General features: G+C 45.7%; 2 protein-coding genes across 2 annotated transcripts in view; one reads left to right on the top strand and one right to left on the bottom strand.

Annotated features, from left to right (window-relative positions):
- Positions 1–24252, bottom strand: part of LOC126419895 (flotillin-2) — a 418685-nt gene that overhangs the window by 336875 nt on the left and 57558 nt on the right. The window lies entirely within an intron of this gene.
- LOC126419362 (glucose dehydrogenase [FAD, quinone]-like) overlaps positions 10842–24252 on the top strand; it is a gene marked incomplete at its 5' end in the record, with an annotated part of 42563 nt that continues 29152 nt past the window's right edge. The window contains 2 exons of the mRNA XM_050086548.1: positions 10842–11149; positions 15469–15649. Coding sequence (XP_049942505.1) covers positions 10842–11149; positions 15469–15649 — 489 coding nt within the window. The remainder of the gene's footprint in view (positions 11150–15468; positions 15650–24252) is intronic.

Here is a 24252-nt window from a genome sequence, read left to right as displayed (position 1 = left end):
CGGACGGGATTCGATCACTGAGTCGTGCCTGTCGGAGGTAAAGCTAATACGAGTTGAGCTACCCTGGAACGAACTGCGACCGGTCTTCACAGCTTCCACTGTTCATGAAAACTGTGAGTGCGACGCGCTACTGGTGCCGGCATCGATCAACCGGGGAGTTTTTTTCTTGCAAAAGGTGAGGTTCGTGATTGGTCTTGGTCCGGCTCACAGTTTTAACATGTCGAGAAACTTCAAAGCAGCACACACTGCCAGTGAAGGCTTCATTCTGAGAACACAGTAACTCTTGATTTCGCCCGGCAAAGGCAAACTACATCGTTTGTTAAGCCTATTTTTTGTATTTTTTGTTATAAGATTAAGACAAGTACTTTTAAGGGGAAATGGCTTACGTTGCCTCATTTCGACAGAATTATACTAGTGATTAAGGCATATTCCTTGCACGGACGGAAAACAATCAAGTGAAACTTCGGATACTAAAGCAAATAATACACTGAGGTATATTTTGACGTATATCATATCATACCCACATTACATGTTGTTTTAGACCCGTCAGTTGTAAATTTTCGGGGCAGTTTTCTAGCATTATTTCATAGTCGACACATTGAATGAAATGTTACAATTGGCGAAATAAAAATATCGAGTGTCTTTTATACAAAGATACCGAAGGAAAAATATTTCGTCCGCAATACTCTCTTACCTCTAAAAAAAGTAAAAAATACTGTGAAAATATTCTTCTACAACTCTTCTTGCTATCTAACAAAATATGTAGAAATACTTCAGAGATGCTGCTCTCTTTTGAAAGTTTCGGCTTCAGTCTTAGTCTCAGGAGGTACCCTCCTTTACTTTATAGCATTTCTTGTGAGTACGCTAAGATCTCTATTGCACAGTCCGTATATACGGTGATATAGCGGCGTACAAGGCACGAACAGCACAATAAACACCAAATTCCCGTTAAAACGACAACTGGCGAGAAAAGAGGTAATAACAGGTACAGAAAGTATGACACGCAGCTTTCTACTACGATTATGTCGGTGACTGGACTGTGAAGTACGCAATGTGCACTAATAACTTTTGTCGGAACCGTGACTATGTCTCACGCTGGTCGCGGCACCTGAAAGCAGAGCCTCGGTGTTGAGGGACTACGGAGACCCCGTGTTGTTTGGATTTCAGATGAGTTAGTGACACGAGCAGCGTCCCACCTTGGCAGCTGTTGACATTTTTCCTGGTAGCAAGCACATATTGCTTGTTTTCTGTGTGACGTCACGATTACATACGTCACAGGCTCATATGCTTCCTACCGGTAATAAATAGAGACAAAGATAGCAATCACGACATTCATTTGATTATGATAACGAGAAGGTATGAGTCATTGAAAGCTCAAATTTGTACTCAAATCTGACGCTGCTGAAGACCGAGAACGTTTTACACTTATTGCGTTACATTTATACAACTATCAAAAACAAAGACGGCTAATTGTGGATTGACGTAAGGTTACGAATTCTCAGGAACAACTTACTCCTACAGGTGCCCTAACCAAGAGACCAAAAAGCAGCGAAATTACCTACTGTAAATCGTACACCGAGGTAATTTTTTTGGTGTTCTAATAACATGTGAAAATTTTCTCAGTGTTAGGAACTGTACATATTACATTAGCCTCGTTATTTCACGTTACTGAGACAAGTATGTCGCGCTAAAGAAGTGCTATCTTTTCTTATTAAAACAGCTTTTTTTCTTATCCGCACTACCTGCTACAGCAACAATTATCTGCATACAGTTTAGCGTTCTGCACTTCCTGACCTTGACCCCTCGCGGTCTCATAGAGACTTAAATTTCTGGCATTCTGACAGAAAGAGACAGCCTGCTATCTTGTGCGACCAGCTTCATTTTAAGACTTAGGACAAAGTTGTTTTTTTTTTTTTTTTTTTTTTGTGGTTTGACACGCTTCTTGTAGTGTGGCATGCCACTTGACAAAAAAGAGTTTTTTATACGAAAACTTCCAAAGCTTTTTTAAACAAAAGGAACTTTGTTAGCATGCTACATCTTTATCTTTCATTTATACAGCTTTATTCCTCAATATAGTCACCCTGGCACATTTCTCCCGGCTAGAGACTAGTTTGTTGATAACGTCACTGTAGAATGTTTGACTTGGTTGACGACGCAAAACCTCATCTCTGCTCGTACTCCTCTTTTTGTTTTCTCACGCACAGAGATAGTCACGCTACACACCTCCATGGTACAAGCTACAATTCGGAACCTTCAAGCGGCAAAGGGCTGCAAACAATATGTAGGCATGAAGAATAAAGACGAAGAATATTAATAACGTTTGTTTTATTTAAAAATCTGTAAGAGTTTTCACTTAAAAATTCGGAAGCATTACTTTTTACCAAGCCCTCATATTTTTCTGCGTATCATGTTATATTTTGTGTGTGTGGGTGTGTGTTTGTGTATTACTCGAAACGTTTTTGCCACTGGAAACCAAGTTTATATAGGGATTTATGTCGTTATTAATACAAACACTTCTACAGGCTGCGTATGTGTTCGTACGACCGCACGCACGCACATTCACTCAACGCATATAACAGCCAATATTCTTCATCATACGCTAATTCCAATCTTACCTAAATTAATGCTCTGTAATCTTTTACGCCTCTGAAAAACTATAGCTTCTTTAGGTAAGTGGAGTGGTTAGCTATTTAACATAATGGTGCTTTTTTACACACTAACTTCTGCTGACAATATTTTGTGCTCAAATGTGATGTAATTTTTATCTTCTTCTAGTACTGCAGTCATCTTCAGGAAAACTTTTTATTTTTCAAGATCGCAAGGAAGGATATATCGATTACGAATTTCGAACAGTTAAATGGCCATCTTCAGAGCACACAACAAAAATCGGTATCTACATCGACTACTGAAACAAGATGCTTTGTCAAAGTCATGTTTACACTTCCAGACTGAAAATTGTGGTTACAATATATTACATATGCTATGGACCATTTCGCTGTGCAGTAAAGCAGATACAAAGTAGATCATAGTGATATAATGGGACAACATAAGGAGCCATTTTATCTATTGACAGTATCGGAAGAAGCTATTCAGCTAACAGGAACAGGAACAGGCACAAAGCGTCTTGCTTCCGTAATCGAAGTAGGCACTGCTTTCTACTATGTGGTCTGAAGATGGCCATTTAACTGGTGGAAACTAGTAATCGATGTATCCTTCCTTGCGACCTTGGGAAATAATTTTCCTAAAGAAGACTACAACACTAAATTTGATGGCTGCCTCCTACATCACTGACAATGTTGACAACGTCAGGTAATTATATTTTCTTCCTTGCAGCAGTAGCAATTTGGAATATCCACTACGCCCACAGGAAAAAAAAGTTCCTTTATAGCACCCGCGACAAAAGTACAGTTACTAAATAACTGCAGATGATTTCTTGCAATATTTTGGCTGTCGATTACCACTGATGTCACGGAATCTCTATCTGTACGTGTATAAGGAGCCGCCTTTTATACAGAGTGTGTGGTGCACTGGTTTTGCTTCTGTTGAGTTTTTGCATTAAGGGTAATGGAGTTAGGTGTCACTATTTTGTTTTCACGCACTTGTTTTTCAGCAGTGAACGTTTTGCTAATTGGTCTAAACTCTCCTTGTATTGAACGCTGCCAAGCATTTCCTTCGCCATAACTGTAAGAGTTTGACTACGTTTATGTTAAACGAAGGAAGGATTGATTTTAACGCTCCGCTGATGAGTAGCTCACCAGAGACGGAGCACTAACTCGGATTGGGCAAGGATGAAGGGTTGGGGGGAAAAGTTACGTATGCCAATGAACATGTAAATATTCTGGAGCAACCGGATAAAAAGAAAAACACCATAGAAAATCACTTGGACTGCAGAAGAAGGGAGAAAAATCATCTCTCATCAGGTGAACGCATCTGCCAATAAATGTTCTTACATATCGGTAGAAAATGATGTTTTTTTGGGTACAAGAATAGATCTCGAGTGGTTGCCTTCGTCATTAGACGCCACCGGGTCGGCTTCCCATTCGGCCTCACGGTGCAGAGTGATCCAGTTTCTAACATTTACATCACAGAAAAATCTGAAGTGGTCTCTGCGATCTCTGCCTCAGAAGCCAGTAATGATTTCCGCTTTAAAAAAAATTCCTTAGTACGTCTTCTTCTTTACTAAGGTAACTACTACTCTGCGTCACCTAAAATTGGTTATCTTCATCCTTACATGTTTGAGTCTGCCTCCTATGCAACAATTAAAAATGTATGCTTTAATTGGTAATATTGGGTGTTTACTCGCACTTGGTAGCGTTCTGCAGTTATATTTTGTCGACACTCCAACACGGAAGACACTTTGTGGACTACAGTATTATGCACAAATTGACACAACGGACGCAGCACGTTATTGCGCTTAGTGTAATTAGGACCAGTTACGTATTCGATGTGTTTCAGTAAAATAGGGATGTCTCCGTTTCTTGTGATCACAGTTTCTTTTCAATCATCGAACTCCACATGACTTTCTGTTCCCTACACACAAATCAACGCTGCAGCGAGTCCGTTAGATGGGATTCCGAGCATTGCGATCCAGACCTTACGCCAGTGTTAAATAGTTTCTTTATAGGGGGGATCGTACCCTCAACTACCTCGTGACTAGTACCACGGGGGCGGTCTTTTAAAGTTGGAATATCAACCTTATTATCCAGATTTGAACCCATAACTTCCATTTATTCCATTGTGTAAAGAAATGTTGGCCGGAAAAGGCTTTGAATGCAACGAGAGATACGAGTATATGACAACGGTATGTGGACGTTTGCAGACTTTTCGGATGTTACATCAGGGATGGTATCCTTTTAATGTGCAAACGTTCCGCAGAATGCATGGACCTACAACGAACGTGCAAAAAAAAATGAATCCTTTTTTTCTTAAAAGCACTGTCTATCGCCTTGGAAGTGAACAAACACGACCCCATTCACCAGGAATATAATCTGCAAGAGAAATTGTTTGCTGATGGCGCTTTGTGTGCAGGGAGTCTCGTCGCCGAGTGACTGCGAAAGGATTCCGACTGATTTGGACAGTTTGTTTAATGCGGAGAACGACAGATTCTTCCAGACGTGGATAAATGTAACGTGGATGGGTGTGAGAAAAATTCATGGTGACGTTCAAACACTAACTGACGCTGTCACGTCGATTAAATATCTACGCGTAGAATTGCATGATGAGATGAAATGGATGGAGCTCACAACGTCCCTTGCAGAGAATATGAATGGCCGGCAGCAAGTTACTGGGAGAACTCGCGGACTTCATAACGCACCTACACTGAGGTGACAAAGGTCATGGGCCAGCGAAACGCGCATTCACAGGTGGTGGAACACAAGGTATATAAAACGGCAGTGCACTGACGGAGCTGTCATTTGTACTCTGGTGATTCACGTGAAAAGGCGTCCGACGTGGGAGATTCGATCTCGGAAACCGTTAGGGAATTCAATATTCCGAGGTTGAAAACGCCAGGTTTGTGCTCACAATACCACATTTCAGACAATACCTCTCACCACCGGCAGCGCCGTGGCCGACGAACTTCACTTAACGACCAAGAGTAGCGGCGTTTGTCCATAGTTGTCAGTGCTAACAGACAACTCAACAGCTCTGCCTGAAATAACCGCAGAAATCAATGTGGGACGTACGACGAAAGTATCCGTTAGGACAATGCGGCGAAATTTTGTGTTAAGGGGCTATGCAAACGAGTGATGGGAATGCCTTTGGTAACAGCACGTCGTCGCTTTGAAGCGCCTCTCCTGGGCTCCTGACCATATCGGTTTAACCCTCGACGACTGGAAAACCGTGTCCCGGTCAGCTGAGTACCGGTTATTCAGTGGGTAAGTGCTGATGATAGGGTTTGAGTGTGGCGCACACACCCCACGAAACAATGGGCCCAAGTTGTCAACAAGGCACTGTGCAAGCCAGGGGCCGCTCCATAGTGGTGTCGGTTATGTTTACACGGAATGGACTGGCCCTTTGGCCCAAATGAACTGATGACTGACTGCAAATGATTGCGCTCGGCTACTTGGACACCATCTGGAGTCATTCACGGACTTCACGGTCCCAAACAACGAAGACATTTTTATGGACGATAAGGCGCCATTTCACCAGGCTCACAACTGCTCGCGATTTGTCTTAAGAATATTCTGGAGAGTTCGAGCGAATGATCTGGGCAACCAGATAGCCCGGCACGAATCCCATCGAACATGTATGAGCCACAATCGACAGGTCAGTTCGTGCACCAAGTCCTGCACCACCAACACTTTCGCAATTGTGGACGGCTATACAGGCAGTATGGCTCACTATTTCTGCAGGGAACTTGCAACGACTGTTTGAGTCCATGTCATGTCGAGTTGCTCCGCTGTGCCGAGCAGAAGGATGTCCGACACGACATTAGGAGCTATCCCACGATTTTTGTCACCTCAGTGTATAAAGGAGACTGCGTACAGAATGCTTCTGCGTTCCATTCTTGGGTCCTGCTCGAGTATTTGGGATCCTTACCAAGTCGGATTACTGGAAGACAGCGAAGGAATTCTGAGTCGTTCTGTTACATTTGTTTCATCTCGGTTCGATCGGTACAAGCTTCTCACGGACATCTTCCGTCAGTTAAGATGGGAAATATTTTTTCCAAACACTATTGAGGAATTTCAGAGAACCAAGATTTGGTCAACGACTCCGCCACCTCAAATGTCAATCCCGTGTACAGACCATGAGGGAAAAAGTTATAGGGGCTCATACAGAGACATACTGACATACTATTTTCCCTCGCTCCATTTGAAAATGGAAAGACTAACACTGGTATAAAATAAACCCCCACCATGCACTGTACAGTGGCGTGCGGTAGTTGTGTACACATGCAGAAATAAATGTACACTACTGACCATTAAAACTGCGACAACATGAAGGTCGCATGCAGCAAATGACGAACTGGCATGAAGTGTACTACATGCCTGGATATGCAAATGATGAGAACTTCAACAGAAACGCAAAAAGTAGATTGGAGCAACGACATGTACATTCTGTATTACGTAGTGTGTTTCCCATTTCATCCACATCTGCATCAATACTGTGCAAACTACTGTGAAGTTCATGGCAGAGGGTATTTCCCATTGTAGGAGTTATTAGGGTCTCTTCCCGGTCATTCACGTAAGGAGCAAGGTTCAAAATGGTTGAAATGGCTCTGAGCACTATGGGACTTCACATCTGAGGTCATCAGTCCCCTAGAACTTAGAACTATTTAAACCTGACTAACATAGAGACATCACACACATCCATGCCCGAGGCAGGATTCGAACCTGCGACCGTAGCGGTCGCGCGATTCCAGACTGAAGCGCCTAGAACCGCTCGGCTACAACGGCCAGCAAGGAGCACGGGAACAATGACTGATTGAGCTATACGTAAGGGTTTTAGTATATTCATAGAGTCTTCTCTTAATGTTAGTTCTTGAAACGTTGCAAGTAGGCTTTCAACAGTTAGTTTGTGTGTCTGTTTTGAAGAGTCTGACAATTCAGTTTTTCCAACATCTCCGTCACGCTTTCCCAGGCGTCAAATAAATTGCCACCATTCGTGCTGCACTTTATGTACGTGTTTGTTGCGGGTCCCACACAACTTAAGTCGCACGAGTGTTTTGAAAGCAGTTACACGGAGACTGCATTTTTCTGTCCACCTCGGTAACTCCACGGTTAGGGAGGCGGTTTGTACGCAACGGCGCCCGGGCTCAACTACCGGCTGGGTCGGAGATTTTCTCCGTTCAGGGACTGGATGCTGGCGGTACCGTCATAACTGACATGGCCGAATGGGCACGGGCCGAAAGCCAATAAATTGAAAAAAAAGTTGCATTTTTCTTGTATCCTATCAGTTAATTGAAGTCTATCAGCTGCTTTACCGAAGACAGTCTATCTGACCGAACCGTTTTGTATCCCTCAGCCCACGCATTCGTATGAATTGACTCCAGTTGTGACTCGTTCGTGTTGTAGTCATAAAGTATTACATCTCTTAGTTTTGTGAACTGTACTATTATACATTTCTGAACATTTGAGGCAAGTTGCTAATCTTTGAATCATTCTGAAATGTTATGAAGGAATTGTATTTGAATGTTGGCTGCTACTAAGAAGATCGTGTTATGTCTCATAGGAGCAGAAGAAAACGAAAACGAAGAAGAAGAAGAAGAAGCGTGGATCAGAAAATGTCAGAATCCGTCGTTGAAATTACTGTGGCCTACAGTTTATCGTTCCACAATATCGCTGCTTTCTTTGGTGGGGATCTCACGAGAGTGATGCGAATATGGAATCAGTGGGTGCAGGAGGGCCACGCTCAGCGCCAAGCGAGATCTCAACGGCCCCGAACGACTCGACAGGCTGCGCGGTGTCTTGAGCCAGGAAAGAGACTTGTCTCCACCTGGAGTAGCATCCACGTGGACAGTGGGACGTTTGGAGCACCGAGGACAGTTGGCACTGTTGCGGCCTCCTCGACCTGACAGCAGAGGCACGCCGATGGGACGGTGGTAGTCCAACCACAAAAGACACTAGAGCGGGACGACGGTTCTCTTCATACAGTGCTGCGTGAAATTACAGGATCACGATGGCTACACCACCGCGTGGGGATTCTGACGACCAACGAACACTGCAAGACTACATTCGTCACACGTGCTCCATACGTGGTGACTTGCTATATGGGAGCACTGGTTACTGAACACGATAACCTCTACCACTCACGGCCACTAATATGGAAAACGACTGATACATTTCTGATACGTCGAGGCCGTTGGCTGTGCTGTATGTGGGAGGTGCTTCAACAAGATAACGGAAGACCGCTTGTCCTGACATACCTCGACCGAGAAGGTGTTATAGGGCGCCGTTGGTGACACATTCTCCAGACTTACCACTCACTGAAACGCCCGGTCAGTGGCTGCCAAGTGTACGGCACGCCACCATCGCCAACCACTACGAGTGATGAACTACGGCACAGACTTGAAGCAGTAGGGAATTACTTACACGTAACTATTGTATAAGTTCAGGTCGACTCAATGCACAACCGGTTTAGAGCCACTGTTGCTGCCAGAGGTGGCAGCCGTGTGCATTAAATTTCGCAGTCAGTATATCTCCAAATCAGTTACAAATGTAATCATGCGTTCCTCCTAGTATAGTGCATGCGCACAAGTAAAATTTCGTCATATGCTATCTTACTGGTGCTGCAATTTTACTAGCCGACACAGTACCGCGCGATTATAATTAAAGTGCAGACACTCACAATGGTCTGGGCTGTAAATTCGTGTGACAGAGAAACTTTGTAGATATTCTAATGCGTTAGTGCAAAACCGATTTACGTCGGAAAAAATTAAATTCGGTTTTGGTCACGAGGTGCAAATCTGGTACTGTGAATGCAAGAAAGACGTAAGAAAATGTTTCCATGTGTAATGGATTAGGAACGGGACGTAAGTAGAAAATGTCAAACACGTTAGAAAGGTATAATGTTGATTTTGTTATTAACAGCCGCTTACACAATTTGTTCAGTATGAACACCGGGCGATCGACAAGATGCTGAATCCGTAAACCAGCGTAATCAGCAGTTGCTAACAGCAGTTCCAGTGGAATCCGAGCAATGTGTTCCTGTATACTGGCCGTCGAATCAGGTTGAGACTAAACATGTCCGTTGTACACGCATTCTTGTAGATATCCACAGAGCCAAAAAACACATGGATTCAGATCAGGTGATCTTGCACACGATGCATCCGGAAAACCTCTGGAGATGAACATTCGTGGAAGACTGCATTAAGCAGCCCTTTCACTGAGCACGCAACATGAGGTGTTGCCCCATATTGCACGAGAACAGTGGTTTCCACGCAGGTGCTCTCTTCCAGACCAGGAATCACGTGCTGTACAACGACGTCTCCATAACGTGCAGAACTCGTGATGTTCCTGACAGGGTCTGACACAGTCTGGGTGTATTCTCTTCAAAGAAGAACGGATCAAGAATGAAGATGCTTACGGGCCCAGCACACTGTCACATGTCGTGCGTGCAATTGCACAACATGCGGTTCAACAGTAACTTCCAGCGGGATAGGACGCCCTCCTCTTCCAGGTGTCACACCAAACTCGCCAATGTTTTCGAACTTTATCATCATCTTCCTTAAAGCTTTTATTGATATCTGGCCTCTCCTCACTTCTTTCAATCGGCGATATTTTCTCAACGCAGAACTGGAATTGCAACCACTCACATACAACAATGTCACTAAGAGCGGACAGTCTCTCTTCTCTATAGCCACAACTTTTTTTTTTTTTTTTTTTTTTTTTTTTGCTTTCGGTGTGTGACCATACAGCCGTCTCAATGGTCGAATGTCAGCTGTGACGATACGAACGTAAGGACAACTCATCAGCCAGTCTCTGAGCGGAGAAAATCTCCGACCTGATCAGGAATGGAACCCGGGTCCCTTCTGGTAGCAGTCCGACGCACTGGTCGCGGAGATACCGAGGTGAACGCAACCGCACTCTTCACTCGCACTACGGTTTGTCTGTGCCAAATGACAGCGGCCTGTCTTACCGCCATACAAACAATGTGCAGTGTCAAATTTGTACCATGTGGTCAAAATTGGAACTAATTTTTTTCCAGCGCACATCCCTTCAACATTAACGAATTAGCGTAACTACCAAGTTTCGCTGCCATACGTCAGTTTTATAACCACCCGGCAGACGTAACGCCGTGCAGAAGTTGACCGTGGCGCGCGTCCGTGCGGCAGGTGGGACTCGGCTGCGGCTGCGGCTGTGACGATGGCGCCGCCCCCACGGCGGTACTCGGCGGCGGCGACGGCGGCGCGCATCGCGGCCGCCTTCGGGCCGGGCATGGCGTACATCCTGCTGGTGCGGCTCACCATCCACTTCTCCAGGCCGGACATCACCGACTCGTGGCAGCGGCCGCACGACGTGCGCGTGCCGCACGACACCTACGACGTGGTGGTGGTGGGCGGCGGGTCGGCGGGGGCGACGCTGGCGGCGCGCCTCTCCGAGGTGCAGGGCTGGCGGGTGCTTCTGCTGGAGGCGGGCGGCGACGAGCCGCCGCTCGCCGACCTGCCGCTCATGTTCCCCGCGCTGCAGCTGTCGCCGCTCGACTGGAGGCCAGTAGCTGCTCGCTGGCGCCCTCTTGCTCTCTCTCTCTACGGCGTCAAGTCGTGTGAGATCTACCTACTGATCATTTCAAATCAGCATTAACACCAGCCCCCCACTAACAACGTTTTCACTGAATGAGAATTCCATCAGGAGTTGCGTGCACCGCGACCTCCACACCAGTATTAATAACACGGGGAGGATCAGCACTGGTCGTTGGAGTAGAAATCCTTATTCTTTCTTTCTTTCACTGGTGCCATGTCCCGCGTTGACGCAGGGTCGGAATTGTTAGGAACGGATTTGGCAAGGTTAGTGGAAAGGGGTGGCCGGACGCCCCGGGACGGAATTAAGTGTACGCCTGACGTCTGCGTCTAGTGCAATTCGTGGAAAGGTGCGGACGTGTTCAGATGTCTGCGTGTCGTGTAACTGAGGCGGAACGTGGGGACCAGCCCGGTATTCACCTAGCGGGATGTGGAAAACCGCCTAAAAACCACATCCAGGCTGGCCGGCACACCGACCCTCGCCGGTAATCCGCCGGGTGGATTCGATCCGGGGCCGGCGCGCCTACCCGAGTCCAGGAAGCAGCGCGTCAGCGCTCTCGGCTGCCCTGGCGGGTAGAAATCCTTATTACCGTTGCAAATCTATTTGAGTCACTGCGTGATCCTTATCAGTGCTATTATAAAAGCCCTTATAAATAGAAACAGTAAAACTGCATTATCTACACATCTCCAACGAATGGTACTTGTCAGACTGGCGGTTGAATTTGTACCTTCGGTCTGTCATTGATGTATGCAGATGTTTCAGTCTTACTGTTTGTCTTTACAAGTCCACAGGGCTTTAATACTAGCACTGATGATGGCCACGCAGTGATTGAAATCGATTTGCAGCAGTAATAGACATTTCTAGTTCAACGACCAATGCTGACCGCCCTGTTGTTATTAAAACGTTTTGATTTGCCAAATCCACAACTCCCGCGGGTATATAGCGCTTTCCAGAAGGATCTTTACAACTTTGATTCTAAGACAATGGAAACACCGCACCACGAAGGAATTATCCGAATGGGGCGCAAATCGGCAGATATGATGTATATTTACAAACAAATGATTAAAATTTCAGAAAATTTGATAATTCATTCGAGAGAAGCAGTTCAAGTCAATATCGCATTGATCCACATGTGGCGCTTATGCAACTACACCCCTGGAAATGGAAAAAAGAACACATTGACACCGGTGTGTCAGACCCATCATACTTGCTCCGGACACTGCGAGAGGGCTGTACAAGCAATGATCACACGCACGGCACAGCGGACACACCAGGAACCGCGGTGTTGGCCGTCAAATGGCGCTAGCTGTGCAGCATTTGTGCACCGCCGCCGTCAGTGTCAGCCAGTTTGCCGTGGCATACGGAGCTCCATCGCAGTCTTTAACACTGGTAGCATGCCGCGACAGCGTGGACGTGAACCGTATGTGCAGTTGACGGACTTTGAGCGAGGGCGTATAGTGGGCATGCGGGAGGCCGGGTGGACGTACCGCCGAATTGCTCAACACGTGGGGCGTGAGGTCTCCACAGTACATCGATGTTGTCGCCAGTGGTCGGCGGAAGGTGCACGTGCCCGTCGACCTGGGATCGGACCGCAGCGACGCACGGATGCACGCCAAGACCGTAGGATCCTACGCAGTGCCGTAGGGGATCGCACCGCCACTTCCCAGCAAATTAGGGACACTGTTGCTCCTGGGGTATCGGCGAGGACCATTCGCAACCGTCTCCATGAAGCTGGGCTACGGTCCCGCACACCGTTAGGCCGTCTTCCGCTCACGCCCCAACATCGTGCAGCCCGCCTCCAGTGGTGTCGCGACAGGCGTGAATGGAGGGACGAATGGAGACGTGTAGTCTTCAGCGATGAGAGTCGCTTCTGCCTTGGTGCCAATGATGGTCGTATGCGTGTTTGGCGCCGTGCAGGTGAGCGCCACAATCAGGACTGCATACGACCGAGGCACACAGGGCCAACACCCGGCATCATGGTGTGGGGAGCGATCTCCTACACTGGCCGTACACCACTGGTGATCGTCGAGGGGACACTGAATAGTGCACGGTACATCCAAACCGTCATCGAACCCATCGTTCTACCATTTCTAGACCGGCAAGGGAACTTGCTGTTCCAACAGGACAATGCACGTCCGCATGTATCCCGTGCCACCCAACGTGCTCTAGAAGGTGTAAGTCAACTACCCTGGCCAGCAAGATCTCCGGATCTGTCCCCCATTGAGCATGTTTGGGACTGGATGAAGCGTCGTCTCACGCGGTCTGCACGTCCAGCACGAACGCTGGTCCAACTGAGGCGCCAGGTGGAAATGGCATGGCAAGCCGTTCCACAGGACTACATCCAGCATCTCTACGATCGTCTCCATGGGAGAATAGCAGCCTGCATTGCTGCGAAAGGTGGATATACACTGTACTAGTGCCGACATTGTGCATGCTCTGTTGCCTGTGTCTATGTGCCTGTGGTTCTGTCAGTGTGATCATGTGATGTATCTGACCCCAGGAATGTGTCAATAAAGTTTCCCCTTCCTGGAACAATGAATTCACGGTGTTCTTATTTCAATTTCCAGGAGTGTAGTTATTCGGCTTGGCACTGATTGTTAACGTTTTTGGATGTCCTCCTGGGGGAAGTCACTGTGGCTCAGTTTGAAGCGGGACTCATTATTGAAGACAACTACACTCAGTTCAATGAGATTCCAAGCTGCGGACGTGGCCGGAGACGTCCCGCACGACTGCAGTGGGATACGAACTTGACTGTCGGTCCCCATACGGCCCGACAAACAGCAATGATATTCTGGGGTGCCCTTTATTTCCGTAGCAGACCCTCTTTCACTGTCATCCGAGGCATTCTTACAGCACTGTGGTGCGTCGACGATATTCTACGCCCCGTTTTGTTACTCTTCATGGCAAGCCATCATGGGCTTACATTTCAGCAAGATAATGCCCGACCGCACACGGCGTTGGATTCTACTGCTCGTCTTCGTCCTTGACAAACCCTGACTTGGTGAACAATGTCGCCGGATTTCTCCCCAAATGAGAACGTTTGGAGCAGGCAGGGTCCTCCGACCAGCTCGGGATTTTAACGATCTAGCACACCAGTTCCAGAGAATTTGGCACGATGTCCCTAGGGGGACATCCAACAACACTGCCAATCAAATCCCAGCCGAATAACTGCTACCATAAGGGCAAAAGGTCGTCGATTTCGTCAATAACTAAAAATAAGCAGGGAAAAATCTACAAGGGTTTTTGAACATTATGCCGCAACCCGCACCTTTCTACCTGTTCCCATTTCGGAAATATATGTAATCAAAGTTGTAAGAATCATTTTGAAACACTAGTCTTGTTGTCGTTGGTTTTCCAGGGTTACAGGTGATTGGATATTTTACGTGGCCTTTCAGGGGCAAGAGGGTGCAGTAAATGCTTCAGTTCCATTTATCTAACAATCACATCCCTCCCGCCGTATTTTGCTCGGCACTGATTTGCCCAGCTTTAACGTTTGTTTGCATGGTTCGTTACCTTTTCCGCCTACACTAGAAATGCTTTCTCCTTCTCTCCATCAATAAATGTAATGCTGAAATGAAATTTTTCACTCTTCTGAGGCAGATTAATACTGGGTGCAGGACGGAGACTCGAACACGGGAGCTTTGCCTTTCGCGAACAAGTGCTCTGCTGACTGAACCACCCAAGCACATCTCAGGATCCGTCCTCACAGCTTTACTTGCTCCAGTACTTCGTCTCCTAGCTTCCAAACTTCAGAGAAGCTCTCCTGCGAAATCGGCGGGAATAGCACTGCTGGAAGAAGGATACTTCGGAGACATGGTTCAGCACATCCTGGAGGATGTTTCGAGGATAAAGTTTGGAAGGTAGGAGATGAGGTACTGGCGGAAGTAAAGCTGTGAGAAGGGGTCGTCAGTCATGTTTGGACAGGTGAGTTGACAGAGCACTCGCTTGCAAAAGGCAAAGGTCCTGAGTTCGAGTCTCGGTCCGGCACACAGCTTTATTCTGCCAGGAAGTTTCAAATTTAAGCTGTTAACAGCAGACTTTGTCTGTCTGGTGGCAACGCGTGTCTACTTTAACTGGAGCGTAGCAGTAACTTGTCAAATGACCAAGTTAGCTTCCGCTACTGCCGCATATTCGGTTTGCTCGGCCAGGTAACAGCAGAAATGCACACATGTAGCTGCACATGAGGAAGGCATTAATTACGAAACAGTATCTTTTCGAGGTGACGTTTAAAACTTCACGACTGCCCCTACTAGCAGAACTACGTGGTAAGCGGACGGTCGGCCCGCAGGTTCCAGACGGAGCCGTCGGACGAGTACTGCCTCGCGATGCGCGGCGGGCGCTGCAACTGGCCGCGCGGCAAGGTGCTGGGCGGCTCCAGCGTGCTCAACGCCATGCTGTACGTGAGGGGCAACCGGCGCGACTACGACCGCTGGGCACAGCTGGGCAACCCGGGCTGGAGCTACGACGAGGTAGGCGGACTGCCAGTAGTCGCGGCGCCTGCGCCTACCTCCATCCCACCTCATCCTCTCCTACGCCTGGGCACTCCCTCCACTTTCTTGAAAGATACGTCTCCATCTTGCCTTCTGCATACGGTTACCTTCCACCATACGGGTCCCTCATCCTTGCTCTCATTGAACACTTACCTATACGCTACACTACCACAAAGCTGACTTCAACAATCTTTATTTTCCAATCCTGGTGTGCTCTCACATCTACCAAGATAAAACCCAACAACCCATCACCTACACATACTCCATAACCTCTCCCATTAGATCTCCAATCAACTGGCTCTCCCAGACGAAGAAATCAGTCACAATTATTAGTCATCCTATCAGTTCCAAAACTTCCCTCCCTAGCCTATCCCTCATCAGATATCTCCCAACCCTCCTAATTTTTCCGTATTCTCTTCCCTTCCGTATCATGGCTCGATCCACAATCCAGTACCCTACTCCCTTTCTGATATCTAAGACACTACCCCCTCCCCCACCCTCCAAATACCTTCATCTCCATATTACTACCCATTTCACCTCTTTCTTTACATCTACAATCTAATCACTCTTCAAAACACATCATCTCCTTCTTCTTACACTATCCTTTCCTAATGTTGGTCCTTCCAACTTAGTGAATGTGTGATGCTTCCTTTTTAAGATCTTTCACCTTTCTCCGCCATCTTTTTTCTATTTTTTATGTTTTAAAATCGAATAATTGGTGACGTGTATCTGTTAATACCATAAATGAAGAAAATCATCTTTTATTAATTGTAAAAACACCTATCAGTTAGCTGGCCAGAGTGGCCGAGCGGTTCTAGGCGCTTCAGTCTGGAACCGTGCAACCGCTGCGGTCGCAGGTTCGAATCCTGCCTCGGGCACGGATGTATGTGATGTCCTTAGGTTAGTTAGGTTTAAGTAGCTCTACGTTCTAGGGGACTGATGACCTCAGAAGTTAAGTCCCATAGTGCTCAGAGCCATTTGAACCATTTGAACCTATCAGTCCTTCAACTTGTGATTGTACTGCAGCAATTTAATTTATTCTGAAACCATTCGGACGAAGTGAGAAATTTTTGTCCTCCTTACAGCCCATATTTCTTCCAAGTGGTGTTAGCTGTATTTATTTTGAGTGGTCAGTCTTCTGGCTGGCTTGGTGTGACCCGTCACGAATTTCTCTCCTCTGCCAACCATTTCACCTCGCAGTAGCGATCGCAACGTACTTCCTCAATTACTTGCTGGGTGTATCCCAATCTCTGCCTCCCTTTACAGTTTTTACCCTCTACAGCTGCCACTAGTGCCATGGAAGTTATTCCTTGATGTCTTAACAGATGTCCTGTCATCCTGATCCTTCTTCTTGTCAATGTTTTCCATATATTCATTTCCTTGACGATTCTGCAGAGAAACTCCTCATTCCTTACCTTATCAGTCCACCTCATTTTTACTATTTTTTTATAGCACCACATCTCAAATTCTTCTATTCTTTTCTGTTCGGCTTCCAATTGTCGATGTTTCTGTAACATATAGTACTGTACAAATGTACGTTCTTAGAAATATGTTCCTGAAATTAACGCCTATGTTTGATACTAGCAGACTTCTCTTAGCCAGGAATGTCCTTCTTGGCCACGCTAGTCTGCTTCTTATGTCCTCCTTGCCCAGTCCATCTTGGGTTATTTTGCTGCCTAGGTAGCGGAATTCCTTAACTTTATCTACCTCGTAATCACCAATCTCGATGTTGAGTTCCTCGCTGTTCTCATTTCTGGTACTTCTCATTACTTTCCTGTATCTTCGACTTACTCTCATTCCATATTCTGTTCTCATTAGGCTGTTCGTTCCATTCAACAGATCCTACAATTCTTCAGCACTTTCACTGAGGATAGGAATGTCATCGGCGAATCTTATCACTGATATCCTTTCACCCTGGATTTGAATCGCACTCTTGAACCTTTCTGTTATTTCCGTCACTGCATCTTCGATGTACAGTTAGATCAAACAACGATCAAGGGAAAAAAGCTCCCTCCAGATCAGTCCTGCGAGTACCTGTTCGGAGCGATTCAGAATGGAATAACTACGTAAATCCAGTCATGGGAAAGGCAGATGCCACACTCACAATTACTGTATCAGAAAAATCCTAAGGCAGCATAATTCACTCACAAAAGAGGACGCATGCATAGTACTTGTTAGACCAATTCCTGAGTATCCCTCGGCAATCTAGCACTGTTACCGAATAGTGAAAGAGGTTACGATAAAAGGATGCACAATCGGGCACGAATTTATTTTTGTCGCAGCCTTACATAGTTCTGACTGTCCCTTTTTCAGAATCAGTCAGGAGTCATAATGCTACCTCGTTCCTCCTACATACACCCATCAGCCGAAACATTACAATCCCTGCAAACAGCGAGATTCAATGCCGCTTGGTGGCGATACGGTAAGGAAAGTATATAAGCGGAGCAGAGATCGATGGGAAATAATTCTTGAGACGATGCAGGCCGCAAACGGGGAAATCTACTGACACAGGCGACTTTGACAACGAGCAGATCGTTAATGTCCGGAGCGTGAGAACTAGCATTTCGAAAACGACGGAGCTGGTAGACTGTCCGTGTGCCACCGTGGTTGAGGCACGGTGAAACCGCGAGTAGGGGAACAGGTGTTGGCTGCCCGCGTCTTGGCACGGAGCGTGGAAGTGAGAGACTCGCGCACTCTATAAACCAGGATAGGCGGCCATCTGTGACAGAACTGGCGACACAGTACAATACTGCAGCAGGCGCAAGTGTTTCGAAGCACATTGTTGAACACGGGACTACGCAGCACATGACCCATACGTGTTAACTTGTTGTTTCAACGACCACAAGTATTATACGTAACATTTCTTCCATGAAGGTCACGCAGATGAACTCACGGAATCAAAAATATACTGGGATGTTCATGATTCGGAAGTCAATGGGACAGACTTTATACGGCAACAATAAAAACGGGAACAGATCTGCCTACGACTATTACGGCGATGTTTCGGCATGTACGTCCCGTGGCCTACACGTCATACTGGTTAGATTTTTGTCAGAAGTGGACATCCATCAATGAACAGGTGTATGAAGGCCAAAATCAAGCAATGTAAAATCCGGGATGGAATGTAACAGTGTTATGAGAAGGAAAGTTGCTACTCACCACACAGACTCAGCTTCTCCGCTATATGTATGAAGACCAGTATCACTGCCGAAGCATGAACCACGTGCCTGCCGACACCTGCGCAGTTCCAGTCCACTTTGGCAGTTTCTTTTCACATTAACTGTGTACTTTTATGTAACGGTGGTGTTGTGATCAGTCCATAGACTATTTTGATGCAGCTCTCCGCGCTGCTCTATCTTGTACACGTCGTTTTTCATGTTTGCATAAATGCTGCAGCCTACATCAGTCTGTACCTTCATACTATCTCCTACACTTTGTTCCATTACCGAATTAACCGTTACTTGACGCGACAGGGTGTGTCATATCACCCTGTCCCTTCTCTCATTCGCACTGTGCCGCGGATCTCTTTCCTCCTCAATTCAACGCAGTATCTCTTTATTACACAATCGATCTACCGATCTAATCTCAAGTATTCTTCTGCAGCACCATATTTCAAAAACTCCTACCCTCCTCCTGTCTGCACTGTTTCCGGTCCGCGTTTAACTTCCGCATGAGGCTACACTCGAGATAAATCATTACAGAACAAGCAGTCTAACACGTAAATTCGAATTTAGTATTGACGTGCTATTTGTTGTCAGGGAATCTTTTCTCTTTGTGTACTGCTTCTGCCGTCGTCAGTTACTATACTGCCCAAATGACAAAACTCGTCGACTAGTTTTAGTGTCTGATTTCCTAATCTAATTACCACAGAATCGCCTAATTTAATTCGACTGCATTCCATCACGCTTATTTTACTTCTGTCGGTGTTTATCTTATAATCTCTTTTCAGATACTATCCACTCCATTGAAGTCCTATGTCGTCTGTGACAGAATTACAATGTCATCGGCAAACCTCAAAGTTATTTTTCTATGAATTTCAAATTCATTTTTGAAATGTCTCCTTAATTTGCTTTACTGCTTTCTCTGTGCACATACTGAATAACTTCGGTGACAGGATACACCCCTGTTTCATTCCTTTCTCAACAACAGCTTCCTTTTCACCTCCTTCGATTCTAAGAGCTGCAATCTGGTTGCTGTGCAAGTTATAGATAACCTATTACTCTTTTTTTACACTACACTCATATTCCATGAATTCCACGAAGAATGAACGCTAGCGTATGGGGAGGGATCAAAGCTATACATTTAATTTAATTGTGAAATGGTGAAGTGACATTACATTATACTACTAAAGAGCTAATTCTAATTATATATAACCTAAAACATTAAATTTGAAAATTTCTGTGAAGATACTCTTTAACGAAGTTGAAGAAGTTGTCCAATAGAAAGTTCTTTAAGTCTTCAACTCAACCACATTATCTATTTTGTATTTAAGGCCTCTGGTAGGTGTTGAATACATGTGTAGCCATTTATACTTCTTTCTGTACTAGTGTTAACCCCTTGAACGGATTGTAGAGGTTGTTTGTTGTCCTGCTGTGACAGTAATGATTTTCACTATTTTTTGTTATGAGAAAAATATTGGTGATGACAAAGGACATTAATGAATGTATGCACTAAGAATTTGTCAAAATGTCCAGTTTTCTGAAGAGGTCTTTGCAGGATGTCCCTACATTAACACCACATATAATTCTTACAACACGCTTCTGCATTCTCAAAATACTCTTCCTTTAACTTACCTTTCGCCAGATAATGGTTCCACAACACATTAGTGAATGGAAATATGCGGGACAATCTAATTTTTTCATTTTTAAATCGATAACAGCAATACTGAAAATGTAGCTGAACCAAGACTCTTCATTAACCCTACAAGTGACACTATAAATATTTATACCACAGGTCTTAAGTGCTGTTTATTACCTTATTGACTACAAACAGCGGATTGTATTTTGGTAATATACTCACAGTAGTTTCTCAGATAAGTAGGAATACTATTTTTATGTTTCTAAGTCGGCAGACTGGAGATATTAGGTTCAAATGGCTCTGAGTACTATGGGACTTAACATCTTAGGTTATCAGTCCCCTAGAACTTAGAACTAATTAAACCTAACGAACCTAAGGACATCACACACATCCATGCCCGAGGCAGGATTCGAACCTGCGACCGTAGCAGCCCCGCGGTTCCGGACTGCAGCGCTAGAACCGCACGGCCACCGCGGCCGGCGTAGATATTAGGAAGTACGTGAGCAGTGTTCTGTATATTTATCGATGGCCTTTGAGACACTCGTTTTCGGAGCTGGATCTACGTTCAGCCACAATTTCTCCCTTGTGGCTTTACTATTCTGATGTTTTCTGACACTGAAAAACGGTAAGTTCAATTCTTAGTAACATTTCCCACATTATGTAGTATAAAATCAACGCGTGCGTCGTTTGTAAGCACATTTACTGACGATTACCTTCCGCGCCGTGCATGCAGGCAAACACATTGCCGTGAATTCAGTTCCTAGTTACATTCAATTTTACTGATTATGTCTGTGTAATACTGCTAATAATGAACAATAATACAGAAGATGATATTGCACACAAATTATGTTAGGCGCTGAGGTACTATAATTTCACACAAATTATGTTAGCCGCTGAGGTACTATAAATCATTTCCGCTGACACTGCACTTGTACGATGATAACTGAAAATATGCACCATGACGAAAACAGTTTATTCACGTATCTGAATGTAACATGCATATTATTCACTCAGTTTTTGTTGGTTTTTAAAGTTTGGGAGATAATACTTAGATTCGCGAATATTACATTTGGATCTACGGGGCCGTGTTAAAAAGTAGCCCCTCCTAATTTTTTTAATGTGAAAAATCTTACAGAGTTTTAAATAAAACATGCGTTATTAACACTCTTCATCTTTATCCTTCATGGCTGTTCAGTACTTCCTCATTAGTTATGCGATCTACCCATCTAATCTTCAGCATTCTTCTGTAACACCACATTTCGAAAGCAAATTAGTTATCGTCCATGTTTCACTTCCATACATGGCTACACCCCATGTAAATACTTTCAGAAATGAGTTTCTGACACTTAAATCTATACTCGATGTTAACAGATTTGTCTTCTTCAGAAACTCTTTCCTTGCCATCACCAGTCTACATTTTATATCCTCTCTACTTCGACCATCACCAGTTATTTTGCTCCCCAAATAGCAAAACTCATCTACTACTTTAAGCGTCTCATTTCCTAATCTAATTCCCTCAGCATCACCCGACTTAATTCGACTACATTCCATTATCCTCGTTTTGCTTTTGTTGATGTTCATCTTATATCCTCCTTTCAAGACACTGTCCATTCCGTTCAACTGCTGTTCCAAGTCCTTTGCTGTCTCTGACAGAATTACAAGGTCATCGGCAAACCTCAACGTTTTTATTTCTTCTTCATGGATTTTAATACCTACTCCGATTTTTTCTTTTGTTTCCTTTACTGCTTGCTCAATATACAGATTGAATAGCATTGGGGAGAGGCTACAACCCTGTCTCACTCCCTTCCCAACCACTGCTTCCCTTTCATGTCCCTTGACTCTTATAACTGCCATCTGGTTTCTGTACAAATTGTAAATAGCCTTTCGCTCCCTGTATTTGAACCCTGCTACCTTCAGAATTTGAAAGAGAGTATTCCAGTCAACATTGTCAAAAGCTTTCTCTAAGTCTACAAATGCTAGAGACGTAGGTTTGCCTTTCCTTAATCTTTCTTCTAAGATAAGTCGTAGGGTCAGTATTGCCTCACGTGTTCCAACATTTCTACGGAGTCCAAACTCATCTTCCCCGACGTCGGCTTCTACCAGTTTTTCCATTCGTCTGTAAAGAATTCGCGTTAGTATTTTGCAGCTGTGACTTATTAAACTGGTAGTTCGGTAATTTTCACACCTGTCAACTCCTGCTTTCTTTGGGAGTGGAATTATTATATTCTTCCTGAAGTCTGAGGGTATTTCGCCTGTCTCATACATCTTGCTCACCAGATGGTAAAAGTTTTGTCTCAAGCTGATGATACAGCTACAATTTCTACAGTTTCAAACACTACTATTGTAACTGATGGTAGTCTGGGTAAAAAGGTGCCAGTTATACAACGTCTAGTCAGGTGAAACGCCTAGTCAGATGCAGCATGTAGGGTACGTTGTTTACCTGTGCTTGAGGCATTTCATGAAGTCGTGAGACCGACTGTGATAATGTAGTGGTTGCAAATGTGCATTTATGTGAACCCCGGTGCTTTGGAAAATTTCTTCCTCCTGCTTTCATATGTTTACTAATTGAGGCTGAAATTGCTAATTTGCTCCAGTTTTTTCAAACTTTTTCAATACAGATTTTGTGTTCCTGATTCATTGGTACCCGACGGTTGTAATTAAAGTGCGGCTATTCACAGGGTCCGCTGTTGGCTGTGATTATCGTAGGGCGGAGCGAAACTTGGCAGATACGCTAATGCCGTAATGCGGAAGCGATTTACGTTGGGAAAAAATAGTTCAAACTTTGGCCACCAGGTGCAAATCTGACGCTGTGATTGCAAGAAACCGTTCATAAACGTTTGTATATGTGACTAATTAGAAACGGGACGTGGGCAGAAAAGGTCAAACAGTGAGAAAGGCATAATGTTGAATCTACACTCCTGGAAATGGAAAAAAGAACACATTGACACCGGTGTGTCAGACCCACCATACTTGCTCCGGACACTGCGAGAGGGCTGTACAAGCAATGATCACACGCACGGCACAGCGGACACACCAGGAACCGCGATGTTGGCCATCGAATGGCGCTAGCTGCGCAGCATTTGTGCACCGCTGCCGTCAGTGTCAGCCAGTTTGCCGTGGCATACGGAGCTCCATCGCAGTCTTTAACACTGGTAACATGCCGCGACATCGTGGACGTGAACCGTATGTGCAGTTGACAGACTTTGAGCGAGGGCGTATAGTGGGCATGCGGGAGGCCGGGTGGACGTACCGCCGAATTGCTCAACACGTGGGGCGTGAGGTCTCCACAGTACATCGATGTTGTCGCCAGTGGTCGGCGGAAGGTGCACGTGCCCGTCGACCTGGGACCGGACCGCAGCGACGCACGGATGCACGCCAAGACTGTAGGATCCTACGCAGTGCCGTAGGGGACCGCACCGCCACTTCCCAGCAAATTAGGGACACTGTTGCTCCTGGGGTATCGGCGAGGACCATTCGCAACCGTCTCCATGAAGCTGGGCTACGGTCCCGCACACCGTTAGGCCGTCTTCCGCTCACGCCCCAACATCGTGCAGCCCGCCTCCAGTGTTGTCGCGACAGGCGTGAATGGAGGGACGAATGGAGACGTGTCGTCTTCAGCGATGAGAGTCGCTTCTGCCTTGGTGCCAATGATGGTCGTATGCGTGTTTGGCGCCGTGCAGGTGAGCGCCACAATCAGGACTGCATACGACCGAGGCACACAGGGCCAACACCCGGCATCATGGTGTGGGGAGCGATCTCCTACACTGGCCGTACACCACTGGTGA

Source organism: Schistocerca serialis, chromosome 9, assembly GCF_023864345.2.
Source record: "Schistocerca serialis cubense isolate TAMUIC-IGC-003099 chromosome 9, iqSchSeri2.2, whole genome shotgun sequence".
In the NCBI taxonomy this organism is placed as follows: Eukaryota; Metazoa; Arthropoda; class Insecta; order Orthoptera; family Acrididae; genus Schistocerca; species Schistocerca serialis.
The sequence above is the reverse complement of the archived record's forward strand: the minus strand, read 5'-3'. Positions and strand labels throughout refer to the sequence as shown.